Raw genomic sequence first — 20457 nt, 5'->3', positions numbered from 1 at the left:
TATTCTCTAGTTCATGGGTATACAGTATGTGCTATAGCCAATGGCAAGCACAAAGTGACTGCTAGCATTATATTTTTGCAAAGCTTGCTAAATTATGGATGGACATATTTACTGCTTTTAAAGCAAAACAATAGGTATCATATGTGCAGTATTTTCCAGCTATTATCTCTTGTTCTGGCCCTTTTGAAATAATGACTCCATTGACCAATGTCCATTAAGTTAATGTAATTGCTTACGTGCATTTAGTAAAGGCGATTGGGATCAAGGCATGAGACACAAAGTGCTAAATTGCTGTAACATTGACTAAATGAGCCATTAGTGCTTATCCAGCTTTAAATATATAAGTTCTTAGGCTAATAGGAAATGGGTCATTTTCCTAGTTCACATACACATTCCATCTGAGAAAAGCTGATCCACTGCCTTCTTTACCTTGAATGTGTGTGCACTGACAGGCACATGATCACCATGTGTGTATTCTGACAGGCCAATCTTGTGTAACTAATTTAAGCCTTTTATAAGTTAACAAAATCTCATTCTTATGTCATTAATTTTAATATAAAATTATTTTCCACTTTTTGATCACAGGAAATATTTCCTTCTTGTTATCCTTGTAACAATTTGAATTAGTACTTCTAGAAGAGTAAATGGTCTCAGAAAGCAACAGGACCTTTCTCAGCTAGCAGCACAAAATGAAATGTAAGAAAATCTGTCAATCTCACGGTAACTTCTTATAATGGACTTTATGCATTTTGCAGGCAGTGGCTATTCTTACCGCTACATACCCAGTTGGACACATGCCATATGGGTGGCTGACAGAACTTCGAGCGGTCTACCCTGCTTTTGACAAGGTAAAGAAAGCTTAGCAATAGACCTGATTCATTGCTTATGTTTATTTGCTTAGTCACTTATACATTTATATGTTATATTTCTCTAAAGGAATAATAAGTCTTCTTGCAGTGACTTTCCTTTTAGATGTTACAAGCCCTGTTTCTCAGCTATATGTGAGAGCAGGTATAACAATAGATTGGCATTCCTCCATCTAGAGCCAGGACAGACTATGCTGTAAAAATGTTTTTGGCAGGGAGAATGCAAAATTTAGAATAACTTTTGTGCATATATTCTACCAGCCTCCATGCAGCCTTCCTTCCTCCATAGTTCACAGGGGCATTGACTCCCACCACTCCCTGTATAGAAACAAATCAGAGATGACAAATGGTGCACACAACACAATAGCACAGAGGCTGGGAAAAGTATCTCTAGCCTCTCTACACCTGCACAACACAAAAATAAGATTTAATTAAAAATAATATTTGAAGCTGCTTTATTTTAAAGGTTTCTGTCTAGTCAGAATGTGTTTATAATGAATTTTGTTTTTCCAGTCCGTTGGTAGCCCCATTTCACTCAACCCTAATTAAAAATCACTTCTTCTATGAATTCTGCAGGTGTAGATTCACACAAACCCACACAAACAAAATCTAAAATGCTCAAACATATTCTGTATGACAAAACATACATATAAAGGTCTATTAAATATAAAAATTATCGTTCTGATGCTATATATAACTATTACCTAATCCTCAGGCTTTATTTGATGAATTTAACGATTTGCTTTCTTATGCATTTCTTGTTTAATAGATATATTTCTCTTTATGTACACTGTGTATAATTGGGTTTACTCATATTGTTTATTGAGCAATATAATGCTAGGCCAAGTCACACATTTGTGAGTGAACAAGTGAAAAAATCATCTTAACTGGTTTATTTTTGTCTTCCAGAATAATCCAAGCAATAAATTGGTGAACAGTGCCTGCTCAGTGTCTAAAACCCATATCAAAAACTTTACATTTGCTTGTATGGCACTTTCATTAACGGTAAGAAGAATGCAGTTAGAAGGTGTTGAGAGTAACCTACTACTTTTGTTGGTTTTCTTTAGTTGAAAGTGTTTTTGGCTGTGTCTTACCCTCTAATAGCCTCGAGTAGATGAAATTTTCTTCAGAAAAACCTATAAAAGAAAAGATCAATAATATTTTTAGCTCAGTGAATCACTGAATGCCTTTGTATGTATTTGGCCAAATTCAGAACCAAATCCAAATCATCTTGCTTGGTAGGAATTGGTGATAGCAGAGATGTGCATTTTTTCATTTACATAGGGTTCTCATTCGGTTTGACCAGGCCTAATCCAAATCTTGCTTAAAAAGGCTCTGATTCAGATTGTGCATCCCTACTTTAAGAACTACTTTACACACTGGAACGGGAAATTAGTTAAATGGTTCCTTTTTTATTTACACATCATCATGAAATATAATGTATGTCACTTTTGAGTTGTCAGAGGCCACTTATGAGTCCCCATAGGCCCCCTAACTTGGATTCACCAACATGAATACGCACTCCAAAAGTGTTCCATTTAATTTTTTTATCTATGTTTAGTAGCAAACTTAGACTAGCCTAACCTCTGCTGCTGTCTTGCAAATTAAGCCTAAGGTTGACATGAAATACAGGGCTTACTTATACCCCAGTATGCTGCACCTTTCACCTTATGCCTATCTATTAGAATGCAAGTAGGCGCAGCCAGTTTAATGTATGGCCCAGAGGCCACCCCTTTAGATTAGAGGAACGGAGCTTCCATTTGAAGCAGCGTAGGTGGTTTTTCACGGTGAGGGCAGTGAGGTTGTGGAATGCCCTTCCTAGTGATGTGGTAATGGCAGATTCTGTTAATGCCTTTAAGAGGGGCCTGGATGAGTTCTTGAACAAGCATAGTATCCAAGGCTATTGTGATACTAAAATCTGCAGTTAGTATTAATGTTTGTATATATAGTTTATGTATGTGTTGGTATAGATTGGTAAGTATAGGTTGTGTGTGCTGGGTTTACTTGGAAGGGTTGAACTTGGACTCTGGTCTTTTTTCAACCCCATGAAACTATGTACAATGTAAATAGTTCAGTGGAACCATTGTGATTGAATTTTGGTAACTATATTTCCCATAGGGGTTTAAAAGCCTTGTATCATTAGTTGCCTACTGAATAAATATACCATTCTTTCTTACTGGAGTACTGCCTTTAGTTGTATCTTTTTAATCCCTACCACTCAGTTGAACTGAAGAAGCTGCTCGCATGCATATTGTTTCCAAATAGTTTGGGCTTCATCCATGTACCTGATCCCAACTATGATATAATTCATCCTTATTAGAGGCAAAACAATCCTTTTGGGTTTATTTAATGTTTTAATGATTTTTTGGAATGTGGTGTTTTATCACTGCTCATTTACCTGACCAAAATCACAGTAAGTCAAATATTAGCACTAAAATTTCTAGTACAACTGTGTGGTGTCATGATTATATCTTTAAAAAGCCTTTTTATTCAAAGTAGGTCTTGTGAGTGTGTCTGGCACTCATATGTTTTATTTATTATAGTAAACTTTCTCTAACATGCTGTGCATGATTGGCAGTGCAGTTGTCAGTGCTCTACAAGAGCACTGCAGTGTACTGTTTGTGGGTGGAAAAAAGATGCTGAATCACTGTGGAAGAACTGCTGATCAGCCCTGTTGCCACGGGGCATCTCCTGTTTTGCTTTATTAGTTACAGTAGAACAGTATTGGAAAAAGAGTCAGGTGAGTTGAAATAGAGAAGAGGGATTTATTGCACATTACACACAGCAGATAATGACTATGAGTCACACAGTCAGAGCTGAGCCCTGTTTATCTGATGTTTTGTAAGGAGGCTAATAGATTACTACAGTTTAACCTTAGTGACCAGGTCAAAGAGCATTTATTTATGGCACAAACAAATACATGCAAAGACACAGTTAAACAAATATTCATAGCAAGTTTAAGGCTTTATATTAATAGCATAGGAGTCCCTGCAAACTTTCTATAAAGGATTTATGGTTGTGTTCACAAAGAAAAAATGCACTTGATTGGCAGCTGTTTGAACCTAATGGATATTCAAGACAAATACAGACAAGAAGGGTTTTTTTCCTGCCTGAAGACACATTGTAGTCAGAGTTCAAATTCACACATGCAGACCACTAAGTTTAGAAGGCGCAACAGAGACTTCTTCAACATACGCAACTGAATAATTGATGTGTTGAAGGCAGAGATCACCCCAAATCTTTGCAGTTCATTCACCTCTGCTCTGTAAGCCTTGATTTATTCTACACAATCATAGGGGCATATTTACTAATCCTCGAATCCGAATCCCGAATGGAAAAAAAGAAAATTTGGGGGGGGTTTTCGTCGCCGTCGCAATTGTTTCGTATTTTGTGCGACTTTTTCGTCGCCTTCACAACTTTATCGTATTTTGCGAAATTTTTTCGTCGCCGTCGCGATTTCTTCGTATTGAGCAATTGTAAACGGCGGAAAAACCAATCCGAATTTTTCGCGGCGTGACGAAAAAGTCGCGGAAAATATACGATAAAGTTGTAACGGCGACGAAAAAGTTGCGCAAAATACGAAACAATCGCGACGGCAACGAAAAAATCGCAAAAATACCGGTCATCACGAAAAAAACGCATTCGGACGTTCGTGGACTTGTATATGTGCCCCATAGTGTTCACATTTTATAATGTGCTATTGCTCAAATAAAAGAGTGTAAAGCTTGTAGATTGTAAGCTCTTTTGGGCAGGGCTCTCTTCACCTCTTGTATCGGTTATTGATTGCTTTATATGTTATTCTGTATGTCCAATGTATGAAACCCACATTGTACAGCGCTAACAATATGTTGGTGCTTTATAAATAAATGTTAATAATATTAATAATAATAATAAAGCAATGGTGTAGTGTCTGTGCATAGAATGTGCATTAACAAATGAGTGTTTCCCGTGACTATGTTTCTGGAAGTGGTTGGTATTTGCCACTACTTTGTAATGTTTATGTAGTAGAGGTCAAATGTACAAAAAACTGTAGTCTCTTAGGGGGAGGGGAACACATATATTGAGTATTTATAGGGCAATATAGAATGCATAAATTGTTCTCCATTTTTATATGGTTTGAGGTTAAGCCTTTTATGAACTTACTGTTGACACATACTTAGTTCAGCAAGCAAAAAAAGTCACACAAAAAGAAGCATCGAGACTGTGAATGATAAGAATGTGAAAGCCCCTGGTACAGCCCTGAACCAGTGGCGTAGCGTGGGCTTTCGTCGCCTGGGCCGACCGGAAATTTGCCGCCCCTCTATTTAGTTATTCTTAAAAAAAATAGACAAAATAAAAAAAGCAGCATTAAATTTTTTTTTTTTTTTTTGATTGAATTTGAAATGCAGTGCGCATGTCATAATTGTCAAAAGTGGATTCAGCTGTGCGTCCGTGGCTGCCCATGGTGGCAGGGCCGCCATCAGAAATCACGGGGCCCCTCCCATCAGTACAGGACACACAGACATAAAAAGTATTAGGGTCACCCTACCACAGTGCCCCCTAACACTATGCTGGCCAGGCCCCCCTAATGCTATTCTGGCCACGGTCCCCCCATACAACTGCCCCATAGACAGTACCCCCATACACAGTGCCCCCAATTGCCCCATACACAGTGCCCCCCACACACATTGCCTCCAATTGCCCATAGAAAGTGCCCCAATTTCCCCATAGACAGTGTCTCCAATTGCCCCATACACAGTGTCCCCATAGACAGCCCCCTCCACACAGTGCCCCCAATTGCCCTTAGACAGTGCCCCCAATAGGAAGTGCCCCCATACACAGTGCCCCAATTTCCCCATACACAGTTCCCCCATAGACAGTAACCCCCAAAGACCTTGCCCCCCCACAGAAAGTGCCCACATACACAGTGCCCCAATTGCCCCATACACAGTTCCCCCAATAGAAAGTGCCCCCATACACAGTGCCCCCAATTGCCCCATACAAAGTGCCCCCATACACAGTGCCCCAATTGCCCCATACACAGTGTCCCCATAGACAATACCCCCCAAAGACCTTGCCCCCCAATAGAAAGTGCCCTCATACACAAAGCCCCAATTGCCCCATACACAGTGCCCCCATACACAATACCCCACAAAGACCTGCCCCCCCCCATGGAAAGTGCCCCAATTTCCCCATAGACAGTACCCCCACACAGTGCCCCCAATTTCCCCCATAGTACATACCCCCAACAGACCATCGGCGGCGGCTCCTTCTCTCTTACAGGCAACAGGCGCTTCTATAAGGTTGCGCCTCGTCGCTGACGTGTGACGTCATACGCACGGGCGCAACCTTATAAAAGCGCCTGTTGCCTGTAAGAGAGAAGGAGCCGCCGCCGCCCCTTCTGATACGCCGCCCGGGGCCATGGCCCCCTCGGCACCCCCCTCGCTACGCCACTGCCCTGAACTGTACCTTATTCCCTCAATTTTCCAATAAAAACATACTTTAAATTATATAAAGTTTTCTGTAGAAAATAAATTGCAAAAATGCTTCAAAGTACTTATTTCCATAGTTTTTTTTTTTCGTTTTTAATTCTTTAAATCATATGCCTGATATATCTGCTTGACAGGCCATTGACCCAATAATTAAGAAGAAAGCATAATTAAGCATCCAGTAGGGAAGGTAGACCTTGGGCTCAGTGCTAATATATAATCAGACTCTACTTAGCTTCAAACATGTTTACAGATACAGGTATAGGACCCGTTATCCAGAATGCTCAGGACCAAGGGTATTTTGGATAAGGGGTCTTTCTGTAATTTGGATCTCCTTACCTTAAGTCTACTAAAAAATCAATAAAACATCAATTAAATCCAATAGGATTGTTTTGCATCCAATAAGGATTATTTAAATCTTAGTTGGGATCAATTACAAAGTACTGTTTTATTATTACAGAGAAAAAGGAAATCAGTTTTAAAATTCTGAATTATTTGATTAAAATGGATTCTATGGGAGAGAGGCTTTCCGTAATTTGGAGCTTTTTGGATAACGGGTTTCCAGATAAGGTATCCCATACCTGTATATGAATATATTATTGGAATTGTCCACTTGTCATTTAGAATTTTTTTGCATGTTTAATATTACGATTATACAACAATAATAATCAAGCATTTAACCCCAGATCCCATCCAAGTATTTTTTAGTCTGGGCCCCTAAACACATTGTGCTTAGTGCAAGGAATACCTGTTCTAGCATAGTATGGTATTTTTACCGGCTATAGGGCTTAATTCTTGAAATGTACTTATTTTATAGAATTATGGTACTTTTCTCATATATAAATATATAGTACCATTATATATATATATATATACAGTCATGGCCAAAATTGTTGGCACCCCAGAAATTTTTCCAGAAAATCAAGTATTTCTCACAGAAAAGTATTGCAGTAACACATGTTTTGCTGTATACATGCTTATTCCCTTTGTGTGTATTGGAACAGAACAAAAAAAGGAGGAAAAAAAGCAAATTGGAAATAATGTCACACAAAACTCCAAAAATAGGCTGGACAAAATTATTGGCACCCTTTCAAAATTGTGGATAAATAAGATTGTTTAAAACATGTGATGCTCCTTTAAACTCACCTGGGGCAAGTAACAAGTGTGGGCAATATAAAAATCACACCTGAAAGCAGAGAAAAAGGAGAGAAGTTCACTTAGTCCCACTTAGTGGGCAACAGAAAGAGGAGAAGAGAACTGTCTGAGGATTTTAGAACCAAAATTGTGGAAAAATATCAACAATCTCAAGGTTACAAGTCCATCTCCAGAGATCTAGATTTGCCTTTGTCCACAGTGCGCAACATTATCAAGAAGTGTGCAACCCATGGCACTGTAGCCAGTGGGCGTGGAGGGAAGAGAAAAACTGGTGAGAGGTTGCAATGCAGGATAATCCGGATGGTGGATAAGCAGCCCCAAACAAGTTCCAAAGCTGTCCTGCAGGCTCAGGGAGCATCAGTGTCAGCGCAAACTATCCATCGACATTTAAATGAAATTAAACACTATGGCAGGAGACCCAGGAGGACCCCACTGCTGACACAGAGACATAAAAAAGCAAGACTACAGTTTGCCAAAATGTACTTGAGTAAGCCACAATCCTTCTCGGAAAACGTCTTGTGGACAGATGAGACCAAGATAGAGCTTTTTAGTAAAGCACATCATTTTATTGTTTACTGAAAACGGAATGAGGCCTACAAAGAAAAAGAACGCAGTACTTACAGTGAAATATGGTGGAGGTTCAATGATGTTTGGGGTTGTTTTGCTGCCTCTGGCACTGGGTGCCTTGAATGTGTGCAAGGCATCATGAAATCTGAGGATTACCAAAGGATTTTGGGTCGCACTGTAGAGTCCAGTGTCAGAAAGCTGGGTTTGCGTCCGAGATCTTGGGTCTTCCAGCAGGACAATGACCCCAAACATACGTCAAAAAGCACCCAGAAAAGGATGGCAACAAAGCGCTGGAGAGTTCTGAAGTGGCCAGCAATGAGTCCAGATCTAAATCCCATTGAACATCTGTGGAGAGATCTTAAAATTGCTTTTGGGAAAAGGCGCCTTTCCAATAAGAGGGACCTGGATCAGTTTGCAAAGGAAGAGTGGTCCAAAATTCCCAGTGAGAGGTGTAAGAAGCTTATTGATGGTTATAGGAAGCGACTGATTTCACTGGATGCCTAGGTGTGCAACCAAATATTAAGTTAAGGGTGCCAATAATTTTGTCCAGCCCATTTTTGGAGTTTTGTGTGACATTATGTCCAATTAGCTTTTTTTCCTCCCTTTTTTGTTCTGTTCCAATACACACAAAGGGAATAAACATGTGTATAGCAAAACATGTGTTACCGCAATACTGTGAGAAATACTTGATTTTCTGGAAAAATTTCTGGGGTGCCAACAATTGTGGTCATGACTGATGACTGTATATATATATATATATATATATATATATATATATATATATATATATATATATATATATTGGATAGTATGTCTAAATAAATAATTGATTCATTGGACACTTATGCCGGAGTGCTTTCTATACACTGGATATATATATATAATAATGGTACTATATATTTATGGTCCTGTGTGTTCGCTGTGTTTTTCTGTGTGTGTGTTGTGTGTGTGTGTGTGTGTATATATATATATATATTCTCCAACCGAGTCGCACTCCGTACTATCGATATACACACTGCCAAATTTGTGTCACTTGTGATTTATGTCTAAAAAATCTTTTGTACTAATGTAAGTTTGCCAATATAGAGAGAATTTTGACGGGGTTGGTGTATCGGCTTCTATGTAGATTGAACACCTTATTGTGTTCGGTCTCCATGGTGACCCGCTACGTCACTTCCGCCTTCTTCTTATACACAGAGTGACTAGTAGATGTCATTAAAACATGTAAGATGGCCACGCTGCTGCGCTTGAGAAAGGGGGTACAAAGTTTCCCGAAACATTGCGCCTGAGCGGTATGCCTGATCAATATTCATGTTTTTTCTACTGGATTGTTCTTATATGGAACTTTTTTTAAATGATTGCCAATAAAAATCTTTTTTTATAAGTACGGAGTGCGACTCGGTTGGCGAATATATGAATACACGGAAGGACTCGCTGTGATTTGAGTTTATTACGCACCCACGTCCCTTTATTTTGGCTTTTAAACTGTGTGCATCGCAAGTTGGATCATTTATATATATATATATATATATATACATATGGGGTGACGGCACACACAGGAATTTTCATACAGGAATCACAGGTTTAAAGAACCTTCTTTAAACCTGTGACTCCTGTATGAAAATTCCTGTGTGTGCCGTCACCCCATATGTATATATATATACACACACGCACACAGGACCAGGTGCAGATGTTTTATAAAATAAACCACAAATATCTGTACAACCACCAGGGTGTATATTTGATGGCACATGGGGTGCCTTGTTGCCTGCGGAAAATTATGTTCTCCTTCACATGTGACAAAGCACCCTGAAAATACTGTTGGAACCACAGGAATCACATTGGGTAGACCATGAATGGCATAATCATGCAAAATTTTAGGAGGCAGTTTTGTGCCATTAATGTTTTCGCTACAGTGGTTCCATAAGGCACTATATTTCCGGCCACTCACAGGAGAGGGTATTTCCTGTGGTCGTCAAAGCTCCCTTAAAGGCAGATATAGGCTGCACAGATATTTGTGATAATGTTATTTACTTGCAGTAGTTCACCTCATTATTAGGAGGAGATGTTACATAGCAGACCTGCAATGGTCACTGTACTGTTTTGCAAATTTGTTGGACATGGATTATTTCTTTGACAAAAAAACTGACCTTACTGTGCCACATCTTAAGACTGCTTTTGCCTTTTTTCTTTTATAAATACATGTATAAATATATGGGGTCAGCTTTCTTTGGATCAGCTACAAGTAAAACAGGTTGAACATAATGGAGGTGCTTTTTCAACCATAACTGCTAGGTACTGAAATTATATTCACTTTACTTCTCTTTTGATACTAAGTAAACATATTAGCATTGGTTGTTATGGGCGTGATATTGAGGAACAAAGTGTAGCGGAATGCTGTGCCATTCAGTAGATCACAATGGGAGACTTGTAGAAACATTGGAAAAGCATTAATGATGATAAGTATACATGTATGGGACCTGTTATCTAGAATGCTCGGGACATGGGGGTTTTCAAATAAGAGGTCTTTACGTAATTTGGATCTCCATACCTTAAGGCTAAAGGCTACTAAATGATCATTCAAACTTATTGCCTCCCATAAGGATTAATTATATCTTAGTTGGGATTAAGTACAAGGTACTGTTGTATGATTACAGAAAAAAAGAGAATTTTTAGAAATCAGGTTTTCCTGATAATGGATCCCATACCTCCCAACTGTCCTGATTTTAACAGCTCAGCCCACAGTCCTGGATTCTTACTGAAAAGTCCCTCATTTCTCTTTGATCTCCTGCAGTGAACCCTAAAAAAGATACACTGTTTCTCAAACTTAATTAGATAAGTAGCTTTTGGCAGAAAACTTAGCAAGCCACACCTGCACTTAGATACAATTGTAACTAATAAGCTAAATAGGTCTCTTGAGGGAACTGAGACTTACAGTTTCACCTTCATTAGCAAAACTGTAATAACACATAAAACAAGACCCCCAGAAATGTGTTCAAACTTTAAATAACCTGCCAAATTTTGCAAAATGGGAGTGGTATTTAGGGGGTATGGTCGCATAAATGGACATGTTCAAGGAATTTTCACCGCACCATGTGCGGCATTTCTTTTTGTCCCTCTTTACATTTTTCAAATGTTGGGAGGGATGATTAATCTCATAACTGTATAAGTATGTGTCTAAATGAAAATTTAGAAACAGAAACCGTTCCGGACCTGAAACCTTGCACTTACTGTATATATAAGCCAGCAACACCTCATAATGCTAGAACAAAGACTACTGTACCTGCTATGCTTGTCACTGGACTGTAAGCTGATGCCTAGGTGGTCAGAATTGCCGAACAGCACATCCCAGCACTGACTTTATGAGTCTTTTTTTTTTTCAAATAAAAAATAAAAATAAAGCAAAACAGATGCCATTATTGACTTAAATGATAGCCATAGCAAGATTTCATAAAATTCCCGGTTCTTTTTCAAGGTTTTCCATGCTGATTGTAACGCTATCATCACTATAGTTCCTGGCACATTCTGTAGTTTATTATTGGCCTGTGTGTTTGTCATGTTATGTATTTATTATACGCAGAGTTTTCAAGTTGTTTCATTATAGGCCAAATACCATAGCAAGCTATCCATGGTGTATTTTTTTTTCCACATCTTCATTTTATATAGCATAGACAAAAGGATAGACATAATTTCCAGTAATTTTAACACCCCATGCACCATAGACTTAAGGTAGGAAATAATGATTGCTTATTGTTGCTTTTATTGTTAAAATTGTAAAGTTCTGTGCCTCATATTGTCAGAGGTTGCTGGGAAGTAAGCATGATATCCACATAAGGACTGTGAGAATGCTCCAAAATGTCACAAACTGCCCTTGGATACACTTAGTGAGATGTAGAGATGTGAGAAGTAAATTTATGCATACGCCGTGATACTACTAAAGGCCACAACCATGTCCAGCTGTGAATATTAAAGAGGGCTCCTTAAAATTCATAATTCATGTTTGTCCTGACAATATATATCTAAAAAAACTAGATGAACAGTATCTACATATTCCCAATATTCAAGCACCCTTGATCTCCATAGAAGTTATGCAAAGCACTTGAAATTTTCCCATAGGCCCATGTGGTAGATCTAATGAGTACTTAAACAAATGTTATGGATTAAATGTAAAACTAATCTATGTTTTGTGTAACTTATTGGAAGATCATATGTCACAAATACTTGTGTTACTTAGTTTTTGTGAACACTTTATTGTGTACAATATAAAGCATATCTGCTTGTATCTATGACTACCATAAATCAACCAGGCCTTCTGTTGACTATAGTACGTACCGTATACTGGTTGACTACCATGTATTCAGCTTTAATTATATAAACATTTGTTGGAAAGAACACATCAGTCATATGTTCTACTGCACTATACAGTGGAGGAAATAATTATTTGACCCCTCACTGATTTTGTAAGTTTGTCCAATGACAAAGAAATGAAAAGTCTCAGAACAGTATCATTTCAATGGTAGGTTTATTTTAACAGTGGCAGATAGCACATCAAAAGGAAAATCTAAAAAATAACTTTAAATAAAAGATAGCAACTGATTTGCATTTCATTGAGTGAAATAAGTTTTTGAACCCTCTAACAAAAAAAGACTTAATACTTAGTGGAAAAACCCTTGTTTGCAAGCACAGAGGTCAAACGTTTCTTGTAATTGATGACCAAGTTTGCGCACATTTTAGGAGGAATGTTGGTCCCTCTCCTCTTTGCAGATCATCTCTAAATCCCTAAGGTTTCGAGGCTGTCTCTGTGCAACTCTGAGCTTGAGCTCCCTCCATAGGTTTTCTATTGGATTAAGGTCCGGAGACTGACTAGGCCACTCCATGACCTTAATGTGCTTCTTCTTGAGCCACTCCTTTGTTGCCTTTGCTGTATGTTTTGGGTCATTGTCGTGCTGGAACACCCATCCACGACCCATTTTCAGTTTCCTGGCAGAGGGAAGGAGGTTGTCGTTCAGGATTTCACGATACATGGCTCCGTCCATTTTCCCGTTAATGCGAATAAGTTGTCCTGTGCCCTTAGCAGAAAAACACCCCCAAAGCAAAATGTTTCCACCCCCATGCTTGACGGTGGGGACGGTGTTTTGGGGGTCATAGGCAGCATTTTTCTTCCTCCAAACACAGCGAGTTGAGTTAATGCCAAAGAGCTCTATTTTGGTCTCATCAGACCACAGCACCTTCTCCCAGTCACTCACAGAATCATTCAGGTGTTCATTGGCAAACTTCAGACGGGCCTGCACATGTGCCTTCTTGAGCAGGGGGACCTTGCGAGCCCTGCAGGATTTTAATCCATTGCGGTGTAATGTGTTTCCAATGGTTTTCTTGGTGACTGTGGTCCCTGCTAATTTGAGGTCATTAACTAACTCCTCCCGTGTAGTTCTAGGATGCTTTTTCACCTTTCTCAGAATCATTGACACCCCACGAGGTGAGATCTTGCGTGGAGCCCCAGAGCGAGGTCGATTGATGGTCATTTTGTGCTCCTTCCATTTTCGAACAATCGCACCAACAGTTGTCACCTTCTCTCCCAGCTTCTTGCTAATGGTTTTGTAGCCCATTCCAGCCTTGTGCAGGTCTACAATTTTGTCTCTGACATCCTTGGACAGCTCTTTGGTCTTTCCCATGTTGGAGAGTTTGGAGTCTGCTTGATTGATTGATTCTGTGGACAGGTGTCTTTTATACAGGTGACTAGTTAAGACAGGTGTCCTTAATGAGGTTGACTAATTGAGTAGAAGTGTCTAACCACTCTGTGGGAGCCAGAACTCTTAATGGTTGGTAGGGGTTCAAAAACTTATTTCACTCAATGAAATGCAAATCAGTTGCTATCTTTTATTTAAAGTTATTTTTTCGATTTTCCTTTTGATGTGCTATCTGCCACTGTTAAAATAAACCTACCATTGAAATGATACTGTTCTGAGACTTTTCATTTCTTTGTCATTGGACAAACTTACAAAATCAGTGAGGGGTCAAATAATTATTTCCTCCACTGTATGTGCATAGAGACATGACTTTTCAAACTAATGTTATATTTGTATACTCGATAAATATTTAGAAAGTATTTGCAAGTGTAGCTCAGTGCAACTAAAAAAATAGTTTCATATGATCTAAAATTACTCTTTATTTTATAATGTTTGTGGTTTTTAAATACATTTTAGTTCTGCAACTCTAAGGCTTGGAATTACAATTGCTATCTGGGTGCTAGGAGTTAAATACCCTAGCAACCAGGCAGCACTGTAAAAGTCATAAAAGAAGATGAATAATAAAGGCCTGAAAAGCAATCAGAAAACCAATCAGCAGGTAGTAGTTACTCCTGTTTAATGTCATCTTATTAAACATCTTATTTGTAGCTGTAGGTTTCTGCACCTGGGGAAATTGTGTGTCTTTAATTTCATGCCCCAGCAAAGTTATTGAATGAGCAATCAAAGTGAAAAATGTATTACAGGTAAGGGATCCGTTATCCTGAAACCCATTTCCATCCAGAAAGCACTGAATTACGAGAAGGTCATCTCCAGTAGATTTTATTTTAATCAAGCAATTCTAACTTTTAATATTATTTTCCTTTTTCTCTGTAATAAGTACAAGATACCTACGAAACCTGACCTAACTGAGATATAATTATTCCTTGTTGGAGGTAAAACAATCCTATTGAGTTTAATTATTTTTAAATGATGTTTTAGTAGACTTTATGTATGGAGATCCAAATTACAGAAATATACCTTATAAAGAAAACCCCAGGTCCAGAGCATTTTGGATAAAAGATCCCTTACCTGCACATGATACTTAAATGCAATGTTTAGCAGATCTTCAGAATGTGTGGGTGGTAATGTAATGTGTAAAATGCACATTACTTTACCCCGTGTGTTGTACTTAAATCAACACAACAATACCTATTAACTATTTCCTTACTGCTTGTCTAATTAAACCCAATACAAGTATGTTTGAAAAATGGTTCTTTAATGTGCTATGTCTTCTCAATTTTTAGCTCTGCTTTGTGATGTTCTGGACACCTAATGTGTCAGAGAAGATCCTAGTTGATATAATTGGAGTAGATTTTGCATTTGCTGAGCTGTGTGTAATTCCATTAAGAATCTTCTCCTTCTTTCCAGTACCAGGTAGGACTGATGTCAAGTAATTGTGATTAAGGGGTATAATTAACACGATAAAATGAGTAAATAAGTGTAAAGCCATACAAGTAAACCAATTCAAGGCACTTATTTCCTTTATGGGACTGAGTTGGGCAAATTCTTGATAGAGAAAGATTTTAGGGTACATTTGAATAGGAGGTTACTGTCTTCTAAGTGGGGACGGTTACCATACAGAGGCTTATCTGCACAGTTATTACTGACTGTTCATCTCTCCCCAAACAAGTAAAAAAACTATTGCTAGTACAGTTATCTCCTTTCTTTTTGTTTCAGTGAATTGTATACCTCATTTATTAATAGAATAACACCAATGTGTCAAGCCTTCCTTAAAGAAGAAGGAAAGGTATAATCACTAGGGGGTGTTAGAAAGTTAGGCACCACACAGGGATCATAGTCACTTTACAGAGACCATGGCTGGTGCTCCTGTTTGCTAAAAACACCCAATTTTCTTCTTTCTGGATATTCTCTATGTTCTAGTCTAAGAGCTCATAAACAGTAGAGGAAAAAGCTGAAGCAGAAAGCTTTTCACTCTATTGCACAAGCAGTTTTTGCAGTTTTCCTTTCCTTCCTATTCTTCTTCTTTACTATCTGGCCTGTTAGGCTAATGCCACATGGCAGAAAAGTAGATAGGATAATTTGACTGAAGTGTGTATAAAGAAATTTTTTTGCGCACAATCGGCATTTGCACAGTGCAATAACAACCATTTTTTACCATAATAGAAATCCAAAAAATAGGAAAAAAGCTTCAGCAGGCTTACTGCAAAACATTTAATGTGGGTAGTGGTAACACAAATAAATGTTTTGCAGTAAACCTGCTGAAGCTTTTTTCCTATTTTTTGGATTTCTACAACCCATAAAACTAATAATTCTGTGAATTTGTTGTGCAATTTGCTGAACGACACTTTGAAAACTTAGCAACACTTTTGTGAATTCCCCCACACATTGTATTAACTTTAACCAAAAGTTAATACAAGACCCAGTTATGTAGCATAACATATATTCATGGCTTCATGCATTCTGGCCACGAGAAGGTTAGGAAACAGGGCAGTAGAGCAATACTACAGAAATAAGTCTTTAGGAGCTATAGCTTGGCAGTTTTTCTCAAATATTAGCAAAAAGTTGTGGTCCATGAATTTAATCTCATTGATTTTCTCCTTCTTCATTTACACAGTTACCGTAAGAGCACACCTAACTGGTTGGTTGATGACACTCAAGAAAACGTTTGTGTTGGCACCAAGTTCGGTCCTAAGAATTATCGTCCTCATCTCTAGTCTTATTGTCTTGCCTTACTTGGGGTAAATTACGTATTATTATATTTTGTCTATAGCAAAACAGCCTATGTTTATGTTTGTATGTTATGTATGTTTTTAGGTGAATTATATGTTGATCATGGTGTTAAAGGACAAGGAAAGTCAAAATCTATTAAGCGCACTATTTAATAGTACTACTATTGCTGTGTAAAAACGCTATATTTCTGGCTTGCCTAATGAAAGATTTACAGAGATACACTTACTACAAACTACATACTTGTTTCAGTGAATGACACCGCCATCTTTGATAAAGGATGCCCATACCCTTTCCCTCACTGTCTCTACTGCGCATGCGCTCCCCGCTCCGATCATTTAGCCAGCATGTCTGTATGGGGTATTGCTGCAGAGGGCATAACTGAAAAAACACCCCCCCCCGCCACCCAGCATGTCTGAAAAGCACAAGCCAGTCCAGTCCATCATTTAGCCAGTATTTCAGCCAGAAAAGAACAAGCCAGCTTACACTTTAGTTGGTAAAAATGGGCATTCCAGAATAAGGAAGAGAATTGCAGGGCTTGTAATGGTAAGGTCACAAAACACAAGAAGCTAGGCTTTCTCTGATTTGAAGAACAGCACCTGACTTTTTATTTCAATGTAAAGATAAGTTAATAAAGTTGATGTGTGCTTAATGTGCGCTGGCACAAAATTAATACCTTTTTCTAAATCACATCCACATGGTATACACTGCTGTACTCTCTACATTGAACAGAAATCTGTTGCAGGGGCAGTTCTTTGTGTAACAGAACTGGCCAGCAGTGTGCATGGGCACAACACATTTTCAGTCATTGTAGAAAATATGGAGACACACATTGGTGATTGTGACTATATTTCATAATTAAACTTGTACCTGGCAGGATTATAGGTGCCCTTTAATATGAACTGTTGTATAATCTTTTATGACCTTCTTTGTATGTGTGGACTGCTTATCCAGAATACAGAGTTCTTCCATTGCACCAGTAGTGCATACATTCTAAAAGTATAGTATGTTGTTCCAAAGAAATGTTTTTCATTTGGGATTCAGGGTAAGTAATAGGTTTAGGCTTTATTGCTACCCTTTCCAACCCTGAATAAATTCATCATTATCAGTACACAATGTATATGATTCCCATGAAATACTTATTTTATACTAAATGTAATACAAGTATGTGATCCTTTATCTGGAAACCCATTATACAGAAAGCTCAGAATTACAGGAAGGCTATCTCTCTTAGAGTTTATTTTAAGCAAATAATAATGATAATGATTTAATTTTCCTCTGTATTACTTACTTTATCCTTACTAAGTTGCATGAATTTATATTGCTGGCAAATCCTGTAGTGTTTAAATGATTTTTAGCAGATTTAAGGTTTGGTGATACAAATTATGGAAAGATCTCATATCCAGATGGGTGAGCGATCTGTAATCTCTATGTTAGCATCATAAAAAATAGCATTAAAAGATTTATCCTTCTGCTTACCGATTAAAGGCACAGTAACACCAAAAAAGCCAAAAAGCTTTTTAAAGTAATACACATTTAGGGGTATATTTATCATGCTGTGCAAAAAGTGGAGTGAAACATTACCGGTGATGTTGCTCATAGCAGCCAATCAGATGCTTTGCTTTGGTTTTCTAACTGTTGAAATCTAATTGCTGATTGGTTGCCCTGGGCAACATCACCAGTAATGCGTCACTCCACTTTTTACACAGCATGATAGATATACCCCCTTATGTACTGTTGTCCTGCATTGGTAAAATAGGGTGTTTACTTCAGAAACACTACTACAGTTTATATAAATAGCCTTATGTGTAGCCATGGGGGAAGCCATTCAAGCTAAACGGGCTATCAAGCTAAATAGGGCTAAATGGCACAGGTTACATACCAGATAACAAAGTTTGATCCCCTTGTATTTTATAGAATTTATCTTCTGTGTAACCTGTGCCTTTTCTCCTTTTTCAGATTGAAATGGCTGCCTCCATGGTTACAGAGCAGCTTATTTATATAAACTATAGTAGTGTTTCTGAAGCAAAATACACCAGTTTTAATATTACATTATATTTGTATTACTTTAAAACACTTTAATTTTTTGATGCAACTGTTCTTTTAAATGAGACACTATCTGAATTGCAGTCCAAAGTGAGATGCATTAAATAAGCACATGGATATTACAATACACATCTATCTCCTATTTTACTTTTACACTTGTAACACTCATAACAGTAATATGTACACTTAGAAGAATCCAACTGCCAGATTTTACGCTGTTACTTTACATAAGTTCCAGCGGAAGAAAAAACGCGTAAAAAATGTACGCCGATTTTACGCTGTTTTTTAAACATCGAAGCCTGGTGTTGTGTGGGCAATTTTCTCGACGTTTTTTACACAGCATAATAAATATGCCCCTTATACCCACTACAGAGCAGAAAGTGCAGTTTGCTGTTGTTCTTTTCTAACCTCTCAGTTTTATAATAAGACATGTCATGCACAATACTTCACTTTCTTGCAAGAGGTAAAGGAATTTATCTTATGTGGCAGAACTGACTAGAATTTAAATTTCCTAGCTTGAGAAAAAAATGAAGAGGCATCCATAAACAAAAATAACAGATTTCTGACTGCACAACCAATGGGTTTTTCATGTCAGAAATGAAATAATGTCACAGGGCTAAAGGTTCTGTTATAACTTTAGAACACCACAATTACATGTATTTTATTTCTAGTAAGAAGGCCCCATCTAAATAAAGCTCTTTTTTCTTATTTACAGGGTCCATGGAGCCACCTTAGGTGTAGGTTCTCTTTTAGCTGGTTTTGTAGGAGAATCCACTATGGTTGCTATTGCATCATGCTATGTTTATCGAAAGCAGGTAAGAGTTACCCTTTATGTGATGTAAACCATTGATGTTATTACAGGTGTTTCTAATACAGGTATGGGACCCATCATCCAGAAACCATCGTAAAAGCTCCAAAATATGGGGTGGCCATCTCCCATAGAGTCCATTTTAAGGAAACAATAGCTTGTACTTGTACCTGACTAATCTGCATGAATCCATATTAGTGGCAAAGTAATCCTATTGGATTTATTTAATGGTTTCATGATTTTTATCAGATAAATTATAGTAATCCAAATTACAGAAAGACCCCGTATCTGGGAAACCCAAGATAATAGATTCTATACTTCTATACTATATTGGTTTGCAACATTGTTCCACACAATTATAGCTTGCATGATCCAATGATATTGAAAGAATACATCTGTTTCCAGTTTTTTTAATGGTTTCCCTTAATACCTTGTAGAAAAAGAAGAGTGAGACTGAAAATGCAGTGGAAGGGGAAGACTCTGCAATGACTGACCTACCGCACAACGAAGAGCTAACAGACATAGTTGAAATTAGAGAGGAGGGGGAATGAGTTGGACCTTGTATTTCAGTGCTCTTTGCGAGAGCAGACACAATGTTTCTCCATGCCTTTTTTCAAGCTATTTTTATTTTTCAAAGGAATTTTGGGTTGAAAAGACACCATTTTTTTCAGCATACTGGGTATGCGTACCATAGAAAGGGCCCAACAAAAGCCCTTACTTACACAAATGGTACAGTTAACTTTACAGCCTATGGACTTTAAAGTGGCAATATTGACATGAAGAGACTTTTCCTACTTACATACATTAAACATCATTGACCAATCCCCCAACCAAGTGTCGGTAAAAGCTCTGCTGGTAATAACGCTGCCATCCTATTTGCTCTGATTATCAAACTTTCTCCTTTTAAAGGAACAGTAACACCAAAAAATGAACGTGTATAAAAATAATTAATATATTATATACTATTTCTCTGCACTGGTAAAAGTTGTGTGTTTTCTTCATAAACACTACTGCAGTTTATATAAATACCTTGCTGTGTAGCCATGGGGGCAGCCATTTAAATTGAAAAAAGG

General features: G+C 37.9%; 1 protein-coding gene across 1 annotated transcript in view; it reads left to right on the top strand.

Moving 5' to 3' along the window:
• ankh (ANKH inorganic pyrophosphate transport regulator) overlaps positions 1 to 20214 on the top strand; it is a 77392-nt gene extending 57178 nt beyond the window's left edge. The window contains exons 7-12 of the mRNA XM_002933122.5: positions 756 to 848; positions 1776 to 1871; positions 15087 to 15216; positions 16418 to 16541; positions 19292 to 19391; positions 19822 to 20214. Of these exons, the coding sequence (XP_002933168.1) occupies positions 756 to 848; positions 1776 to 1871; positions 15087 to 15216; positions 16418 to 16541; positions 19292 to 19391; positions 19822 to 19935 (657 nt within the window). The 3' untranslated portion in view covers positions 19936 to 20214. The remainder of the gene's footprint in view (positions 1 to 755; positions 849 to 1775; positions 1872 to 15086; positions 15217 to 16417; positions 16542 to 19291; positions 19392 to 19821) is intronic.
• Positions 20215 to 20457: the final 243 nt, after the last annotated feature.

This window comes from Xenopus tropicalis, chromosome 6 (genome assembly GCF_000004195.4).
Source record: "Xenopus tropicalis strain Nigerian chromosome 6, UCB_Xtro_10.0, whole genome shotgun sequence".
NCBI lineage: Eukaryota > Metazoa > Chordata > Amphibia > Anura > Pipidae > Xenopus > Xenopus tropicalis.
The sequence above is the reverse complement of the archived record's forward strand: the minus strand, read 5'-3'. Positions and strand labels throughout refer to the sequence as shown.